At 37.4% G+C, this 16,956-nt stretch overlaps 1 protein-coding gene across 2 annotated transcripts in view; it reads right to left on the bottom strand.

Annotated features, from left to right (window-relative positions):
* Positions 1 to 6,278: 6,278 nt before the first annotated feature.
* Positions 6,279 to 16,956, bottom strand: part of Ttc33 (tetratricopeptide repeat domain 33) — a 57,814-nt gene continuing 47,136 nt past the window's right edge. For both annotated transcript variants that reach the window (XM_005386241.2, XM_005386242.2), the window contains exons 3-5: positions 15,114 to 15,195; positions 13,616 to 13,747; positions 6,279 to 8,255 (exon numbers count right to left, since the gene is read on the bottom strand). In XM_005386241.2, the coding sequence (XP_005386298.1) occupies positions 7,902 to 8,255; positions 13,616 to 13,747; positions 15,114 to 15,195 (568 nt within the window). In that variant the 3' untranslated portion in view covers positions 6,279 to 7,901. The remainder of the gene's footprint in view (positions 8,256 to 13,615; positions 13,748 to 15,113; positions 15,196 to 16,956) is intronic.

Genomic DNA, 16,956 nt, shown 5'->3' on the forward strand with positions numbered 1-16,956 from the left:
TATTACAAAAATGAAGATAAACTTCTGGTCCTTCCTAGTTTTAATGTCTGTAGACCAGTGTATCTCAAACTTTAGCCTACATGAGTCCTCTGGAGAGCTTATAAAAACACAGTTTCTGATTCTTTAGGTCTCAAGTGTCCACATTTCTAAAAAGATCCTGGGTGATGCTGATACTGCCAGTATTAGACACACTTCAAGCAGAAGTCAAGTCATGATTTGCTATTTGTAAGTTTTTAGAGATATCTGTGGGTAATGTAAAAAAAAAAAAAAAAATAGGACAGTCATCTTCACAGGCCTCCTGGCACAGTGATTCTCACTGGAGGTAAGGCACGCTCAGAAAAGGAGCATGCAGCTAAAGCTTCTAAAACGTTCTCTTTGCCCAATGTAGCTAATGCCTACAACACAATGTTTTCAGAGGATATTTTATTTATCAAAGGACTTTGTTTTACCTTCACGAACATGAGCAACAGACAATAGCTAGATCACCCGTGTTTCATAGGCGAAAAACAAGTGCTTCATTCACAAGCTACTGCTATTAAGATTCATAACATAATCTCATTCATCTTAAATTCATTGTCCAGAACACTAATCTGGCTGTCTTTTCCCAGCTGACATACCATGTGCTCTAAAATTTATCCTTTAAAGTGTACTCTAAAATATTTCAGTGTAGGGGGCTGGGGATTTAGCTCAGCGGCAAAAGCGCCTGCCTGGCAAGCGCAAGGTCGTGAGTTCGGTTCCCGGTACCGGAGAAAAACCCAAAAAAACAAAACAAAACAAAAAAAAATAAAATATTTCAGTGTATTCACAAAGTTGTGCAACCACAACTGCTATCTAATTGCAGAACATTTTCATCATCCCTGAAATAAAGCCATTCCCATCTGCACTCACTTCCCATTCTCTCCCCCAGGACCTGGCAAGCACCGCATCTCTGTGGATTTGTCCGGACATTTTACATGATGAATCATGCACTGTGTGGGTTTTTGTGTCCAGCTTCTTTCACTTAGAATGTTTTCAAGGGCACTAACATTGCAGCATGAATCAGTACTTCCTTCTTTTTATGACTGAATAATTCCCCATAGTATGGATATAGCACATCTTCTTTATCCATTTGACAGTTTATGAGCGGTGAGTTGTTTCCACTTTTTGGCTACTGTGAATAATTCTGCTATGGACTTTTTTGCTAGTAAGTTTTTGTGTAGATATATTTCCAATTCTCCTGGGCATACACCCAAGTGAAATTGCCAGGATGTACAGTAACTGTAAGTTCAATGTTCTGAAGCCATCTCAGTTTTTCTCTGTACCATTTTACATTCCCACAGGCACTGTACCAGGGTTTCAACTTTTCCACATCCTTATCAAGGCTTGTTACTGTCTGTATTTTTTATTATACTCATCCTATGGGTATGAAGTGGTATCTCATGGTAGTTTTCATTTGCATTTCCCCAGTGACTAATGCTTTTGGGAATTTATTCATATGCTTATTGGCTAATTGTGTATCTTCTTTGAAGAAATATCTATTAAAGCCTTGTGTCCAGTTTCAAATTGAATTATGTGTGCATTAATCAGTTGAGGCTGCTATAGTAAAGTACTACTGACTAGGTGGCTTCAACAACAGAAATTTATTTTCTCAGAGTCCCAGAGGCTAGACGTCCCAGATCAGGGTGATGATGCAGGGCTGATTTCTTGTGAAGCTTCTTCCTTGGTTTGCAAGTGGCTACCTTCTCAATGTGTCCTCATACGGCCTTTTCTGTGTATGCACCTCCCCCAGCCATCTCCCTCCACCTGTCTTGGTCTTGGTCCCAGTCCCTCTCAGCCCCATTACAGCTCCACAAACAAACTGAAGGAATATACAATTCAGTCCATTTTACTGTTGACTCTGGCTTATAGTAACTAAGGAAAAAGGCTTCAACTTCGTTTAGTCATCTAGCCCATAATTATTTGTATACCTTAACTATGTAATGAAAAGATGGTCTTTTGGAGTGTTATTTCTTGCATGAGACATAGTTCAGACCATTTAGAGAGCCTCAGATTTTCTATGCAAGGAGCTTCTTATTGTCTGGCTCGCAGTCATACCTGGCCCATATAGGATATAGTAGACAACAAGGCAATTTTTACACCATCTCACAGTCTTTGAACCAATCTAACCAAATGGGTCAGTTGTGTAAGAGAAGGAAGTGGAATTGCCAGTTTTATTCAAGTGGTGCTTTATCCAGGAGACCACAGGGTCAAGAGCCTTTCCCAAATTAAAATCACCATTTCCATAGATATTCTACAAACACAAAGGGCTACATAAAATACAGACACATTATTTACTGTCAGTGATGCTTTTTGGCTTCAAATATTAATGCAGAAAAATCTGTTACACAATGCATTCATTTCTTGTAAGAATAAGAGCTTTTCTGCATACAAAATATGAGGTTCTCTAAGTGGTCTAGACAGTGTGCCATGGCAAGAAATAACAACACTCCAAAAAACCATCTATGTATCCCGTGGTTGTAAAGTTGTACAAGTGATTATGGAATAGATGACTAAACAAGGCTGAAATCCTTTTCCTTGGTTATGCCTTTAAGTATAGGACTATTTGTACAAGTTTTAGAACAAAATAAGCCATGATGTTTACTCCCTCCATCTCATATCCCGTCTCCCACCACAACAAAATCTGACTTTAAGATGCTAAAATTATGATCCTATGATTATGTTTCAAGTACTATATAGAGAAATGGGACCAGAAAAAGGATACTTAACTGTACTGAGGGAACCAAACCTTCAAACAAATGGACTAAATGGGTATCTATAAGTATTCCACCCAACAACAATAGAATACATGTTGTTCTTAATAGCACATGCTATTTTCTCCAAAATTGACCACATGCCAGCTCATAAAGCATGCTTAAGTAAATACGAATGAATCACAATTATCTGTGCATATTAATAGTTCGTTGTGCAATGAAATTAGAAGTCATGGCAAAAATACTACAGATATTATGCAAATACATGGAAATTAAACAATGCCCTCTTGAATAATCAGTGGGTCACGGAAGAAACTAGACAGTCCCTAGAATCAAATGATAATGCCAGTACAACATTTTGGAACCTGTGGGACAAAATGAAAGCAGTCCTAGGAGAGAAGTTTATAGCCGTGACTGCCCACATCAGAAAAGGAGTGAATTCAAATAAACAACCTAATGATGCATCACAGGGTCCTAGAAACACAGCAACCCAAATCCAAAGCTAGTACAAGGCAGGTAATTATAGTCAAAATTAATGAAATTGAGATTAAAATCAATAGAAGCAATGATTCAAAAAGCTATTTTTTCAAAGAATGAACATAATTGAGAAACTCTTAGCCAATCTTATGAAAAAACCAAAACACCCAAATTAATGCAATTAGAAATGAAAAAAGTGCAGTCACAAGGGATTCTGCCAAAATACAGAAAATTATTAGTAATATTTTGAGAAACAGGACCACAAAAAGAAGACATAGCAAGAAAGTATTTAACCATATTGACTGAACCAACCCTTCAAACAGACAGACTTAATAGATATCTCTAGTACTCCTCTCAACAAAAGCAGAATACATTCTTCTCATCGGCACATGGGACACTAGAGAACCTGTGCACTAATAAAGCGAAGAATTCAGATGAAATGGGAAGGCTCCTAGACACACATGAACTACTGAAGTTGAACCAACAAGACATAAAAACCTCTGAATAATCCACAATCAGGCAATGAGAGTCAAGAAGTAATTAAAAAAAGAAAAACTACCAACAAAGTTTTCTTCGGTCCCAATAGATCCACTCCTGAATTCTACATGAACTTAAGTCAAGATCTAGCGCCAATGTTCCTCGAATACTTTAGTACAAAATAAATGTAACACATCATGTAAACAGAAGGACAAAAACACGTAATTATTTCAATGATGCAGTAAAAACCTTGGACAAAATCCAACATCCATTCATGATTAAAAAGCAAAACATTAAGAAAATAGGTATAGAAGGCTCTTATCTCAATCTCATAAAAGTCATTTATGAGAAACCAAGGGCCAAAATCATATGAAATGGCGGAAAATGGAAAGTTTGCCCTCTAAAATCAGGAAGAAGAAAAGGATGTCCACTATCACCACTACTGTTCAATATAGTTTTCCAAACACTAGGCAGAGCAATTAGGCAAGAGGAAAATATAAAAGGGATATATAAGCTGGTCATGGTGATGCACACCCGTAATCTCAACACTCAGGATGCTGAGGCAGGAGGATTGTTGTGAGTTTAAGGCCAGCCTGGGCTACAAAGTGAGTTTAAAGCCAGCCTGAACTTCATAGCAAGACACTGTCTCAAAAAGACAATAAGGGGGGGGGGCAGATATATATAAGAAGTTATCTTTATTTGCAAACAACGTGATCCTCTACACAGAAGACCCCCCAAAAAATCCACTAGCAAACTCTTAGAGTTAATAACTAAATGTGGTAATGTTGCAGGATGCAAAGTCAACACACAAAACTCAGTAGCGTTTCTATATACCAGTAACAAACTCACCAAACAAGAAATGAGGGAAATAATACCTTTCACCACAGCATCAAGAAAAAAACACCTAAGAATTAACCTAACCAAGTGAAAGACCTCTACAATGAAAAAGATGGTCCTCTGAAAAAGAAGAAAATGGAAAGATATTATCATTCCTGAATAGGCAGGAAAGACATCTTTCCATACGAAAATGGAAAGATATCCCCGTTCCTAAGCAGGCAGAGCCAATATAGTGAAATGGCTATACTTTCTTTTTTTTTTTTTTTTTGGTTTTTCTCCGGTACCGGGAACCGAACTCATGACCTTGTGCTTGCTAGGCAGGCGCTTTTGCCGCTGAGCTAAATCCCCAGCCCCAATGGCTATACTTTCAAAACCTCTGCCTTTGTCTTAGTATCTAACTCCCTTAGATAATTAGAGGACTGACAGACAGTGGAGTGTTACTGACTTATGATCCAGTTTTCACTGGTTTCCACTAGGTCTCTCTGACCCCTGCTGGTTTCCTGCTAGGCAAATCCTGCTGCTGTCTGTATTGTCTCTCACAAGCCTTCTCCCAAGCATGCTGCTAAAAGCTGCTAGGGCACCGCTCTCAGCTCTCCACCTCCTCAGGCCCCACTGCCATCCGCAGCCCACGGCGTGGGCAGCAGGGCTTTTACATGGGTGTCTGAAGAAGAGCTGGGAACAGTGAGCAGGATGTCCCTTGGTTGCAAACACTCCCAGTGTTGGCAGAAAGAATGGGAGAGTGTCTGTTCCGGGGCCTATCTGATTCCCTCTTTCCCACAGAAACTTGCCCTTTGCCTAGCCCCTGAACTACAGTCTTCTCAGCACTCAGAACGAAGTCCCTTCCTAAGTAGGGTCATGCACCTGCCTTCAGCTTCCCCCAAGCCCTGCCACTGCCCTCTCAAACACCTTTATGCAAGCTTTCAGTTTCTCTGATGCCCTGGCCGGCAAATATCTCATTTGCAGAGCTCTCCTGGGGGAGCGGGAGCTTTTTCCAGGGATCTGGCCTCCACTGCCATACTGGCTCCCTCCCACAGGGCATTAGATCTCCTCCCAAGATGGCGTGCACACTGGCCTTGGGATGGAAGGGGTGATGTCCTGTACAGTCTAGCTTCCCTTTCTAAGTCCCCTGACACTGGACTTGAATCCAGTGCGTTTCTCTTCCTGCCCTCCTAATCTAGCTTTTTCCTGTCACCCCCATTTTGGAGTACCCAAGCATCTGGGTGTTCACCAAAGCTCTAGGAGCTTTCCTGTCTCACTGCTCCCACTTAGACAGCCACGATAGTACCTCCACCTCTCCTTTACCTCATGTCTGAACTATTTTATATCTTATACCTAGGTAAAAAAGAGACCAACTTGGCCGACTAATGCTAATACAGTAGAAGCAAAAGGTTCTGTAACAATCCAGTGGTTACATGCATTCTGCACTGGGTCTTGCCTCTTTGTAAGTTAAAGCACAGACTTTATGTCAAGAATCTCCAACTGATAAACATCTGCCCTACAATGTAAGCAATGACTTCTCACTTTCGTATAAGGAAAAGATTACGAAGTTTGCCTTTCTTAAAAAATCAATCGAAAGTAAGGTTAAGTATCTCCAAATAAATTCAAGTTCTTCATAGATAGAGCTGACATTTACTAAGCATTTCATATGTCAGGAATCATTCAAGGTACTTAATATATATTACTTTCACATAAGAAAGAAACTAAGTAAATCAACCTAATTTTTCAAAAGCTAACACAAAATAATAGGAAAGTCTAAAATGCAGGAAAAAAACTATTTATTCACATATTACAGAATACACAAATATCCATTACACAAAATAGCATACTGCCCAGCACCCGGAGACAGATGCAGGAAGATCGCAGTGAGCTCGAGGCTAGCCTGGGCTACAGAGCAAGACCCTGTCTTAATAAACAAAACAAAACAAAACAAAATAGCATTTTTGTCTCTCTAAAACTACCTGTCTATCCAGGGTTAATTTTCTGAGGATATAACTTAGGGTGGAAATATAATATTTTTTAAGGCAAGTGCTGATTTTCTTGTGGGGGGGGGCAAGCATTCTATTAAAACAAAATGTTTAAAAATTATCCTCCAAAAACATAGACCATTATTTATATGCTCCAGTAGCGTTAGTTAAGGTTCCTTAACATAAAGTAGCTTTCGTTTCTAACAGATAAAATTAATTTTACACAGTAACATCTTCCTGGCTGCCAGAAATAACAGCACACAACAGTCTTATATAATTATACTACAATATATAATATAAAAATAATTTACATTAGCAATGACAGTATTTTATGAAGGTGACTGTGGCCTTTCAATAAACTATTTAATATATCTTTCACACAGTCATGGGAGCATACCATAAATCACATTCCAGTTTCTGTGTATGTTTCGTGTAAGTTATTCACTCAGTGGCACTCTAATAATAACACCCCTTTTTATTTTTAGAATATAACTTAGCTATTTAAAATTGTAACTAAACGGTTCCAAAAAACTTATCTTAAAAAGTAATTGTAAATCATCATCTAGAAACTTACAAGCATGAAATAAATAACTTCAGAGTTTTTTAAGTACCTAAAAATAAGAAAAAGAAATACTGCTTTTGATTGGGATAATGGAGAGTTATAATTTATTATGACATATTTGTAAAAGATACTCTGTATTTTAAAAATGACTTACTTGTGGGTGAGGACACACAGCAAGGAGTAAAACTAAAACCATCATTCTGATATCGGTCTGTCACACACCTAACAAATACTGGGGACAGCTACCACTGTTACAACTTCAAGGTCAAAACCGAAGCACAAATTAGAATTAAACAGACTAAAAAAAATGTTCAGAATGCACACATTTGCAACCAGACTTTCAAAGATTCCACATATATGCAAATGACAACTGAATCAAAATGAATGTCAGAAATTCATTATAAAGACTTACTTAGCTTACTTATGGTCGTTTAGCAAGAAAAATTAAAGAGTGGACAGGAGCAAGCAGCAGATTTCAAGGAGGGAAAGTCATCATATACTTCATCAGAAAACAAAACATCAGTGGGTCAACATTTTAAAACTAATGGCAATCAAGTTGTTTACTAAAGAACACATTTTTCAAGTTGTATCTTTAAAATGTATTCATTCATATAACCAAATTAAAATGTTCATCAGTCAAAACCATTTTACTAAGAATTCTAATCTTATGTGTAAGTCATAACTTCCCAAAGCATATTTCAAACACAATCATTCTACTGTTTAATTTTATGCCTCATCAGCAAGCCATATTTTACAAACAGGAGTTTTGCCCTCTTTCTCCAGGGTACATGTACCTATGTTTAAACATTAAGTACCAATCAAAACGACAGACTCAACTCCACTACACATACTGCTTCATCGGGCTTTGATAAACACAGAGCCGTCCGGAGGGGTGGCACCCTCTTCCTTCTCAGTTACAGTCTCTACAGTCCCAGAGGCTGACACAATAACCATTGTTTTATTAGCTGAAACTGTCTTCTGTTTTTCAGCAATAGCTGCACAAACAGCAACAATCTCATCACTTTCAAAGTCATAGTCAGGAATCGACTTTGGTGAAATATGCGTTTCCCCAGATGGCGTTTCACTTTTTTTCATCTTCTGTGCTACCTTCTGCTGCTCCTGTAGTGTTCTAGCCCAAGAAAGGTCCTCTTTCCATATTTCAGGATTCATTGGATAGATGTGAAGTGCTACTTGGAAACTTCGGATTGCCTGGAAAGAAACAGGTCATAGGTTTTCATTTCTAAAACTCAGTATATTTAATGTAGTCATGTGTGTATGTGAGTATGGGTGTGTATATGTATATCCACACATACACATTTGAAATTAGAACTTTGCCTTAACTACTCAATGATTACAGTGGAAAAAATTTTCACTTGTGAAACATCTTCCTTTTGCCCAAAAACTATCATATCAATCCCATTACCACAAAAATAATAACCACTGTAAAAGAGAAATGAGGAAAAAACCAAGAGCCTAGTAAAAGATTTTTTATGCAAAATATTAATATCACTACTGTATAATGAGACTTGGAAGATCGAGAAAACATTAGCAAATAAAATTAATGCATATCATATATTGCATTAAAAATCAAAAGTTGACAAGAATTATTCAGGAACTGAAAAGGGAGGCCTAGAAGCTAGTGCCAGCACTGGAGGCTAAGGACTGTGAAAAGCTAACTGAATCATTCTTCCTAGAACTATTATCTCTTGTTATTCCTTGTTTTTCCTAATTTCCTTTCCTTTATAACATCTTTTCTAGAACCAGTCGCCTTATATATTCTGTTCTCAGCAACCCCTTCCCTTCCTTACTTCCAGAACAATCCTCAACAGCTTTCTTATTCCTCATCCTTCTTCTTCCTAGCCTTCCTATGAAGTCCAAGCTCTTTTTCCTTCTCCAACAACACCGACCTCTCCTTGCTCTCTCTTGCTTTCTCACTCACTCAATTTATTTCCCGTAAGTTATTTTCCAGAATACACACTTGTCTTGGTTACTTTTCTCTCGTTGCTGGGACAAAATACCTGACACCCAAAGTTAAGGAAGCAAAGGTTTATTTAACTCAGTTTGTGGAGATTTCAATCCATACTAGTCTGGCCCCATGGCAGAGTGGCACATGGCAGAGGGCTACCATTCATGGCGGCAGAAGACAGCAACAGCAGCAAGAGCAAAAGGGGAGGAGTAGCAAGACCAAGCCTCTTTCCCTCTCTTACACTGTGTGCAAACTACCCACCCCAGGGCAGTGTAGCACTCACACCCATAATCCCAGCATTGAACCATAAATCATGACCGTATGAGGCTTTGAGGGGACACCCAGACACAAACCATAACAACACTTGACTCTCAAAATCTAAGTAATTATTCATGGGATATACCCAACTCGACATAAGATTTAATTTACTTTTCATTTCTATTTATGTATCTTATTACTTTGCCCATACATGTATTATATAGTAAGAATTAATGTTAGCAATTTTTAGCTTGAGTTCAATATATTTTTCATAGTGTTCCTTCATTATATCCTTTTGAGTCTTTTTTTTTTTTGTGGTATTAGAGATTAAACCAGGGGCTGGGGACGTAGCTCAGCGGCATAGCTCCTGCCTGGCAAGTGAGAGGTCGTGAGTTCAATTCCCAGTACTGGAAGAAAAAAAAAGATTGAACCAGGTCCTTCACATTAGAGCTACATCTCTAGCCCTTTTGAATTTTTTATTTTGAGACAGGGTCTTGCTAAGTTGCTAAATTGCCCAGGCTGGACATGAACTTGTAATCCCTCTACCTCAGCCTCCCAGAATGCTTCAATTACAGGCATGCGCTACCACACTGGCTTGAATACAGTCTTTTTTTCTTTTTTTAACCATTCCAGTCTTTTAAGAGTCTAAACCTATGCAAAAATCACAAATTTAGACTTTTACAAGCAGAGTCTTAAAAATTAGATTTAAGTTGGGAAGAATAGCTTTCAATTCCTCTAAAACTGTACAATATTAATAGAACCACAAAAACAGAAAGAATAGTTGAAAAAATGGTTTTCTTGTTGAAAAACCTTTAAATATGAAATAACTTTATTTTTATTAGATGGTTGAAAGTACCTCTGTTGTCTCACCTGTAATATAGTATTTCTAGAAAGGGCAATGATTGCGAAACATACATGTCTCCTAGAGACTTCCCATTACCACAAGAAAACAGAATTTTATGGTATGTCCCATTGCCTCTCACTAATCTGTTAAAAAATAAATTCTTGAGTTCCTTTTTTTTCCCACCTCTGGTGAGACTTAAGTCTTCAGGTAAAAAGAGAAAAGAGGACAATGCTAAGTGACTGGGAAGGAGAATGGCCTTTGGTTAAACTAATTTCTATCACTATGAGTATCATTTCATATTATTTGGCTTGAGTCCAATTATTTTCCCATGAAAATTCTTTGTTTATCATTTGTAAAAATTTGCCAAGCACCTTTTTTTGGAAATAAAAATAATCATAAGGATGGAAAAAAAATCTATCATTTACCAAAACCATTATTAGTAATGTTAAATTCAAGATTTATCACTGATTTAGCCTTAAAAAACTTTCAAAATGTGTTTTATTTTTAATTGTAAAAGACCAATAAAATCTCCTGAATTCAATTCTGGGTACAAAAAAAAAAAAAACAAAAAAAAACCATAAAGTCATAAATAACTTGTTCAACAACAAAAAAGTAATTTGGTAAGTCATATATAATTCACTCATTTACAAAGAAGTAATTTGGCATTGTTGTATTAAATTTGCAAATGCTTTTTATGAACTTGAGTTTTGTGAACTATCGCGTCTGTATAGTCCTCCTAAAAAACAGGATAATTCTCAGAGTCAACTTTCACCTATTTAGCCTTTGCTACCAAAGGTCCAGACATGTTGAGAGATCCCCTTAATACCATTTATAGTAAACTTTACACAACAAACACTTCATTCTCACAAACTTCTACCCTTTCCCACACTGCCCTCACTAAACCTAGTAACTGTTCAGTCTAACTATCACCATTACTCCCCGTATTCTACTTTCTTCCTTCCCTTATAATATCTTTAAGTGGGCTTATCTCTATCATGGTATTGTTACCAATTTATGAGAGGGTAAACTTTGTTTTACACAAATGCATACAAAAGACTTTATTCAACTAAATTAACTTGTGAAGGAACCAGTAATATGATCCAGTTAGTCTGAAGAGGAAATCAAAGAACAGACAACACAGGTAATCAGGAATGCTGAGGTGAATTTGCTAATTTGGGGCAAAACCTGACAACTGGGTAAATCCAGTCATTCCACCAGACAACCATATGCATTGCTATGCTTTTATCTGCAATTTACAGAGCTGAAAAATACAAAATGGCAGAGGCAATTGATGTGTTAAGGCAGAACTGAGAAGTGCTCCTTTTTCACCATTTTAAAGCTTTCCATAATTTCTGACAACTTATAGCCAAATTCCCACGGCAGAGTAAATCTACAAAAGAACTGATCACAAAAATGCGATGGCTGATTATGCCAAAAATGTTATGGGGCTCTGTGTCTGTTCAAGTAGTAATTTGAAAAGAAAAAAATCTATTTTTTCTTTTTATTAGAAAAAAGGTAGAAAATCAACATTCTTAAAGGAGAAAAGTAATTTTTTCTAAGGCAGAAAATATTCTCCAATGTGGATAAGGATGTAGATGCAAGCCATATGCTACACAAGGTTCAGAGTTAAACTCCTGATCATACACACAGCTCCGGGTGAGTCACTGAGTAAAGACAGTAAAGGTATTTGAGTCTTTCTTTTTGTTTTGGTACAGGGACTCACTCAGGAACCTACACTTGGAGATATTTTGAGGACACAAAAATTATTTCAAAGCCAGTAGTCTGGGGATTATTTCTTAAGTTTCACCAGTATCAAAGGTTTCCCCACTCAGGTTTCAAATTCAAGAGAATTATCATCTCCTCTACCAGCTACAGTTCTATGCTACAATCAACACTGAAGATAGCAAAGCAATATATTATATAAATTATGCACATACATACACATACCCACATAAAACCATATACATATATGTATACATTGTTTACATATCCAAGTATCAATATTCAGAAAAACTAAAACGAAAAATGATCATAAATATAATTTCACATTGTCTTAAACAAGTATATTCTTAACCAATATAAACAGATGTTCACATATATATACACGGCACACATGTGCATATTCACACGGTGGCACATACCATATCAGCTTCCTGATTCAGAGAATCAGAGGGCAAACCTAGGTTCTAGCTCTGGTCTGTTTCCACTGGTCTATTTTCAATCACCAAGTCAAGGGCTACCAAATCTTGTGAGAGTGAGCCAAGGCAAAATGAACAGGGACAGAAGACTAGCTTTGAAAAACTTCAGTGATGATGCAGGCTGCAAGTGGAGACAGCTGATGGCCTTCACCCCTCCCCTCTCTCAGCAATATGGGTCATGAATATGCCCCCGAGAAACATGGAAGAGCCTGGCCCTTACTTGTAGGGAGGCAGACCGAACAGCTCAGCTGCAGATTCTGCAGGAACTCAGTACTACAGTGCCCTTGGTCATCAATTTGTGCCTCAGGTTTCATAAGAACACATGAAAACCTGCATCCCAGCTGCTAGGGCCCCCTCCACGCTGCTGAAAGCATCTTCAAAAACAAGGCACTGTGCCAGGAGTGGAGAGAGAGAGAACCGCTTGCAACAGGTGAGGAAGATGTCCAGGCTGATTTTCCACTCTGCCTTGGGATCGTCTCCCAACATGGTATGGCTGAACAAACTCAAGAACTCCTTGTGCCTGCTTGTCTTCAATTCAAAGGATGTGTCCCCTGAGCTGGCGGTCACTTAAAGGGGACTCTGTGTTTCCACAGGTAGTGGATCAGTTTTTTAACACCTGGCATAAGCGTAGCAGTGGAAAACAGTTCTGTAACTTCCTCTGGCTCCCTTCCACCAGCAACTATTTGGGCACGGGGACACTGTTGCATGAATGATGTCTATGATCTGAGCACTTCTAATGCCTTTTTGCCGATAACCAGGGTCTTGACATCCCAGCTATATTTCTTTCCATAGTGACTGGGCATTTTTTAAAACACCACTAAATATAGCCATCGGGTGTCCACAAGCAGTCCATCCACATCAAAGATGGGTGGGGGACTGGCCATAAGAGGGACACAGTGCTGTAATGGGGGCGGGGAAGACATATGCACACCGGCCGCCCTCCCATACCACAGAGGCACTCTTCCCAATGTGGTAAATTAAATGATTCAAAGAACAAAACCAAAAGTTGCTTATTGCTAAATACACCTTACAAAATGCCAATATTTTAAATTAAATTTTTATTTTTTAGTTTTCATAATGTCTAATAAAAAATATACTTGCCCCAACATAACTGGTGTTTATAATCATAAAAAGATAATCAGTAACAGCTTGCATCTGTATTTATACATTACCTTTAAGGATAATTTCCTATTTATTTTCAGTACAGATTTATGAAGTGGCTATTCACCCCTTGGCTTAGTTAATGAACAACATGTCAGAATCAACTTAGTATTTCAGCATTACAATAATCCAACTTCCTTACCAGGACTATCTCTCCTAATCCAAGCTGAGCACGTCCCAAAGTTTGCCAAGACTCCCACGAATGTGGGTTTCGCTGGACAGCCATTTCTGCTGCATGTACTGCTGGGAACATTTCATGCAGAGACATCAGGACCTATAAACCAAAAAGAAAAGGAAAACTGTCGGTAATTTTAGGTAGACAGACAGACAGACAGCAAACTACTGATGAATAACCATATATAAACAAAGACTTTTCAATTTTCAAAATATATTAGTCTGGCAAACTTAACATTTTGGTGGTTTTTACCTCCTCTTTTGCCATTCAGGGTCAGGAATTTTAGTCCTCTTTTCATCTCAAAATAGCCAGAAAAATATAAACTGTTCCCTTTCCAGTTATTGAACTTTGTCCATCTGGTCAAAATCAAGGGGTCCTATTACGGTAGTGTAGTGTTATTTGATCTCCACTTTTATTTATTTTACTTACAATGTAGTTTTTAGCAAACTCCAAGTCTTGCTGTCAAACTAGGTAAACTAACTTCAAAAAGTCATCCTGCACCTACTGAACAACTCTCTTCTATAAAAATTATTTAAACATTTTACAGACCTCCTTATAACTGGGCTTTTCAAATCATACAAACCAAAAAAAATCAAAAAGCTGAAATGCTCTCCACTTCAGTTCATGGGAAAGTGCTAGATTTTACCTATAATCATTGAGACCATTAACATTTTAGAACATTTTTGACAGAAACTCCCTATCAGGTCCCAAATTAAACCCTTAATATGCTTTACTGTAAATCCTGCCTTAATACATACATATTTTAAAACTGAAATTTAAAGGAATTCAAATGAAGGTCCTCATAGCACTTGCTTCAGTGGACATCATTTTCTTTCCTGGATAAAGGATAAAAGTAAGATCAAAGCTAATAAAGAATGTATCTCAATCTCAGGTTGGAGAGCATCAACTGAAAAATATTTGGTAGATGTGCAGATCATCAATGATTATCAGCCAAAAATATGTTTAATGTTCTGTTTGAGACTTTTAAGTCTCTCAGATAATCTACTTCAGATGAACTTTCCCAAAAAATACCAGAAATGCATTTTTAAATATAATGTTATTTTTTTAAGTTGCATCTATTCTACCTTCCATTGTCTAGGACAGTTTTGGAGAAATTTTATCAAGAATCCAAGCCATTCTTATCTTGAAGAAAAGTGAGCTACTGTTACTACAAAAAACTTCGAAGAAAAGCAGATGTTTTGCATTTACTTAAGAGAACAATAGTGGCTTTTTAGAAGATATTCATCTGCTCATATCACAGGCTGAAATATAAGATAAGTCCATCGTGAGGTCAAATGAGTTTCTAATTCGGGGCATGAGGCAGAAGCATTAATAACATGGCAAAATTTTTCAAAATAAATTGTATTTCAAAAAGAAAATAGGAGAAAACATTATTTTGGCTCATTATTACTCACCAAACATAGCATAATTTCATGATGAAAATAAAATTCTTCATAATTATTACCTGTGATTTCATCTCATAGAGGGTAGCATCATTTGGCGTTAATTGTAGTGCTTCATCCCACTTCTGTATTGCCTCCTGATATCTGCGGTTGTTAAAATTAAATAAAAGAAATCTTAGAAATGTTACTCCAAGATTTTGTTTTACTTATTGGGCTAGGAAATCCTTGCCAGAATTTCTCCCTCTCTCCCTCTCTCTGAGTTTGTGTGTGTGTGTCTGTCTCTGTCTCTCTCTCATTAGTTTCAATGTTAGCATATATTCTCATTCATTTCAAATGTAGTATAAAGGACGTTTTTGAAAAATTTAAGATCAAGTTGCAACCCTGGGTCTTGCTACAGCAATCTAGCTGAGATGCCAGTTTAAGTCTCCAAGAAATTTTGTAAAGATTCATCAGATTCAGGTTTCTTTGTCTAAGAGGGAAGGGACTATATGTGTTTTTGCTTATCACTATTAGTACCTGATAAAATTATAAGAAGTGGATGAAATAAATAAAAAAAAAATGATGGAGATGACTTCCACTACCACCTTTACATTGAAGTTTTCCCAATCAGGTCTCTTTTGCACTTCACTGACCTTAGCACAATCCCTACCAAATCTGCAGGAACACAGCAGTACCTTTTCTTTTAAAAAATAAAATACAATCTCCTCAAGTAATAGTGGTTAACACTGTTCATATTTCAACTTATTTGAGCACTTCAGCCAAGTGTCAAAATTGTGAACTAATGATAACATCTACATACTGTATCTATCATACCTTAGCAATCCTATCATGTATCATCTTCTCTTGAATCACTTATCTTCAAGACCCTTCATTATGTTCTTGTGCATAATTTCTTAATAGAGTCAGCAACAGGCCACATACATAACAGTAGTCTCATAAGATTATAATGGAACTAAAAATGCCTATCACCTAGTGATATCACTACAGTCCTAATGACAAAGCATAATTGATTACTCACATGTCTGTACTGATGCTGGTGTAAACAAACCCAGTCTACTTCCAGCCATATGAAAATACAGCACATGAAATTATGTACAGTACCTAGTATTAGATAACAACTAGACCCCTGATTTAGGTATTCACTATACAATACTTTTTATTGTTACACTACACTCTGGGCACTTACAAAAGAAAACTTTACTGTAGAATATGTTGCATGCACCAGCAGCAACCATAGACAAGGATCATACTGAGTCTCGTGACTGCACCAAGAGCCCAAATCAAATGAATGACTTAAGTCCTCTAGCTTTGTATAAGTAGACTTGTGGTGCTGACACAATGAAACTGCCTAAGCAGGCAGTATGTATGTCTCGGGGCATGTCCACAATGTTAGAAGATGAATGTACGCAACAATCTAAATCAAACACAACAACCAAAATGTGGGCTGATCTGCAGAGACCATTACTGAAGCACAGAACAGGGAACTAAAGATAAAGGCAGAACTTGAGAGAAAACACAAAGTTAAAGTATATAATCTTCTTGGGTTTTTTTATTTATTTTTTTAAAGTACATAATCTTCTCTTTTCACCTTGCCATTGAGTTCCTTTACTAGTAAGTCACACAAATGGGCAATGTCATTTCCAAGGACTTACATTATCTTGACAAAGCACCAGGGGTACACAATAAGAGTGTGCCTTTGCAGTCATTATAGGTTGTGGCAAAGAACACAGTTATTTTGCAGCAGCAGGCTACTCGTACTATGAAGTTGAACATTTACCTCACAAAGGCCGGCAACCTTTGTTTTCATACTCATCATTCCTGAATATGCAGAAATGGCTGTAAGAATTGTTGTCTACACCACCATTAATATCTTTTTCCTAGCAGAGACCCCTGCTGAGGAGGCAT

Source organism: Chinchilla lanigera, unplaced genomic scaffold (assembly GCF_000276665.1).
Source record: "Chinchilla lanigera isolate Chin_1 unplaced genomic scaffold, ChiLan1.0 scaffold00025, whole genome shotgun sequence".
NCBI classification, from domain to species: Eukaryota; Metazoa; Chordata; class Mammalia; order Rodentia; family Chinchillidae; genus Chinchilla; species Chinchilla lanigera.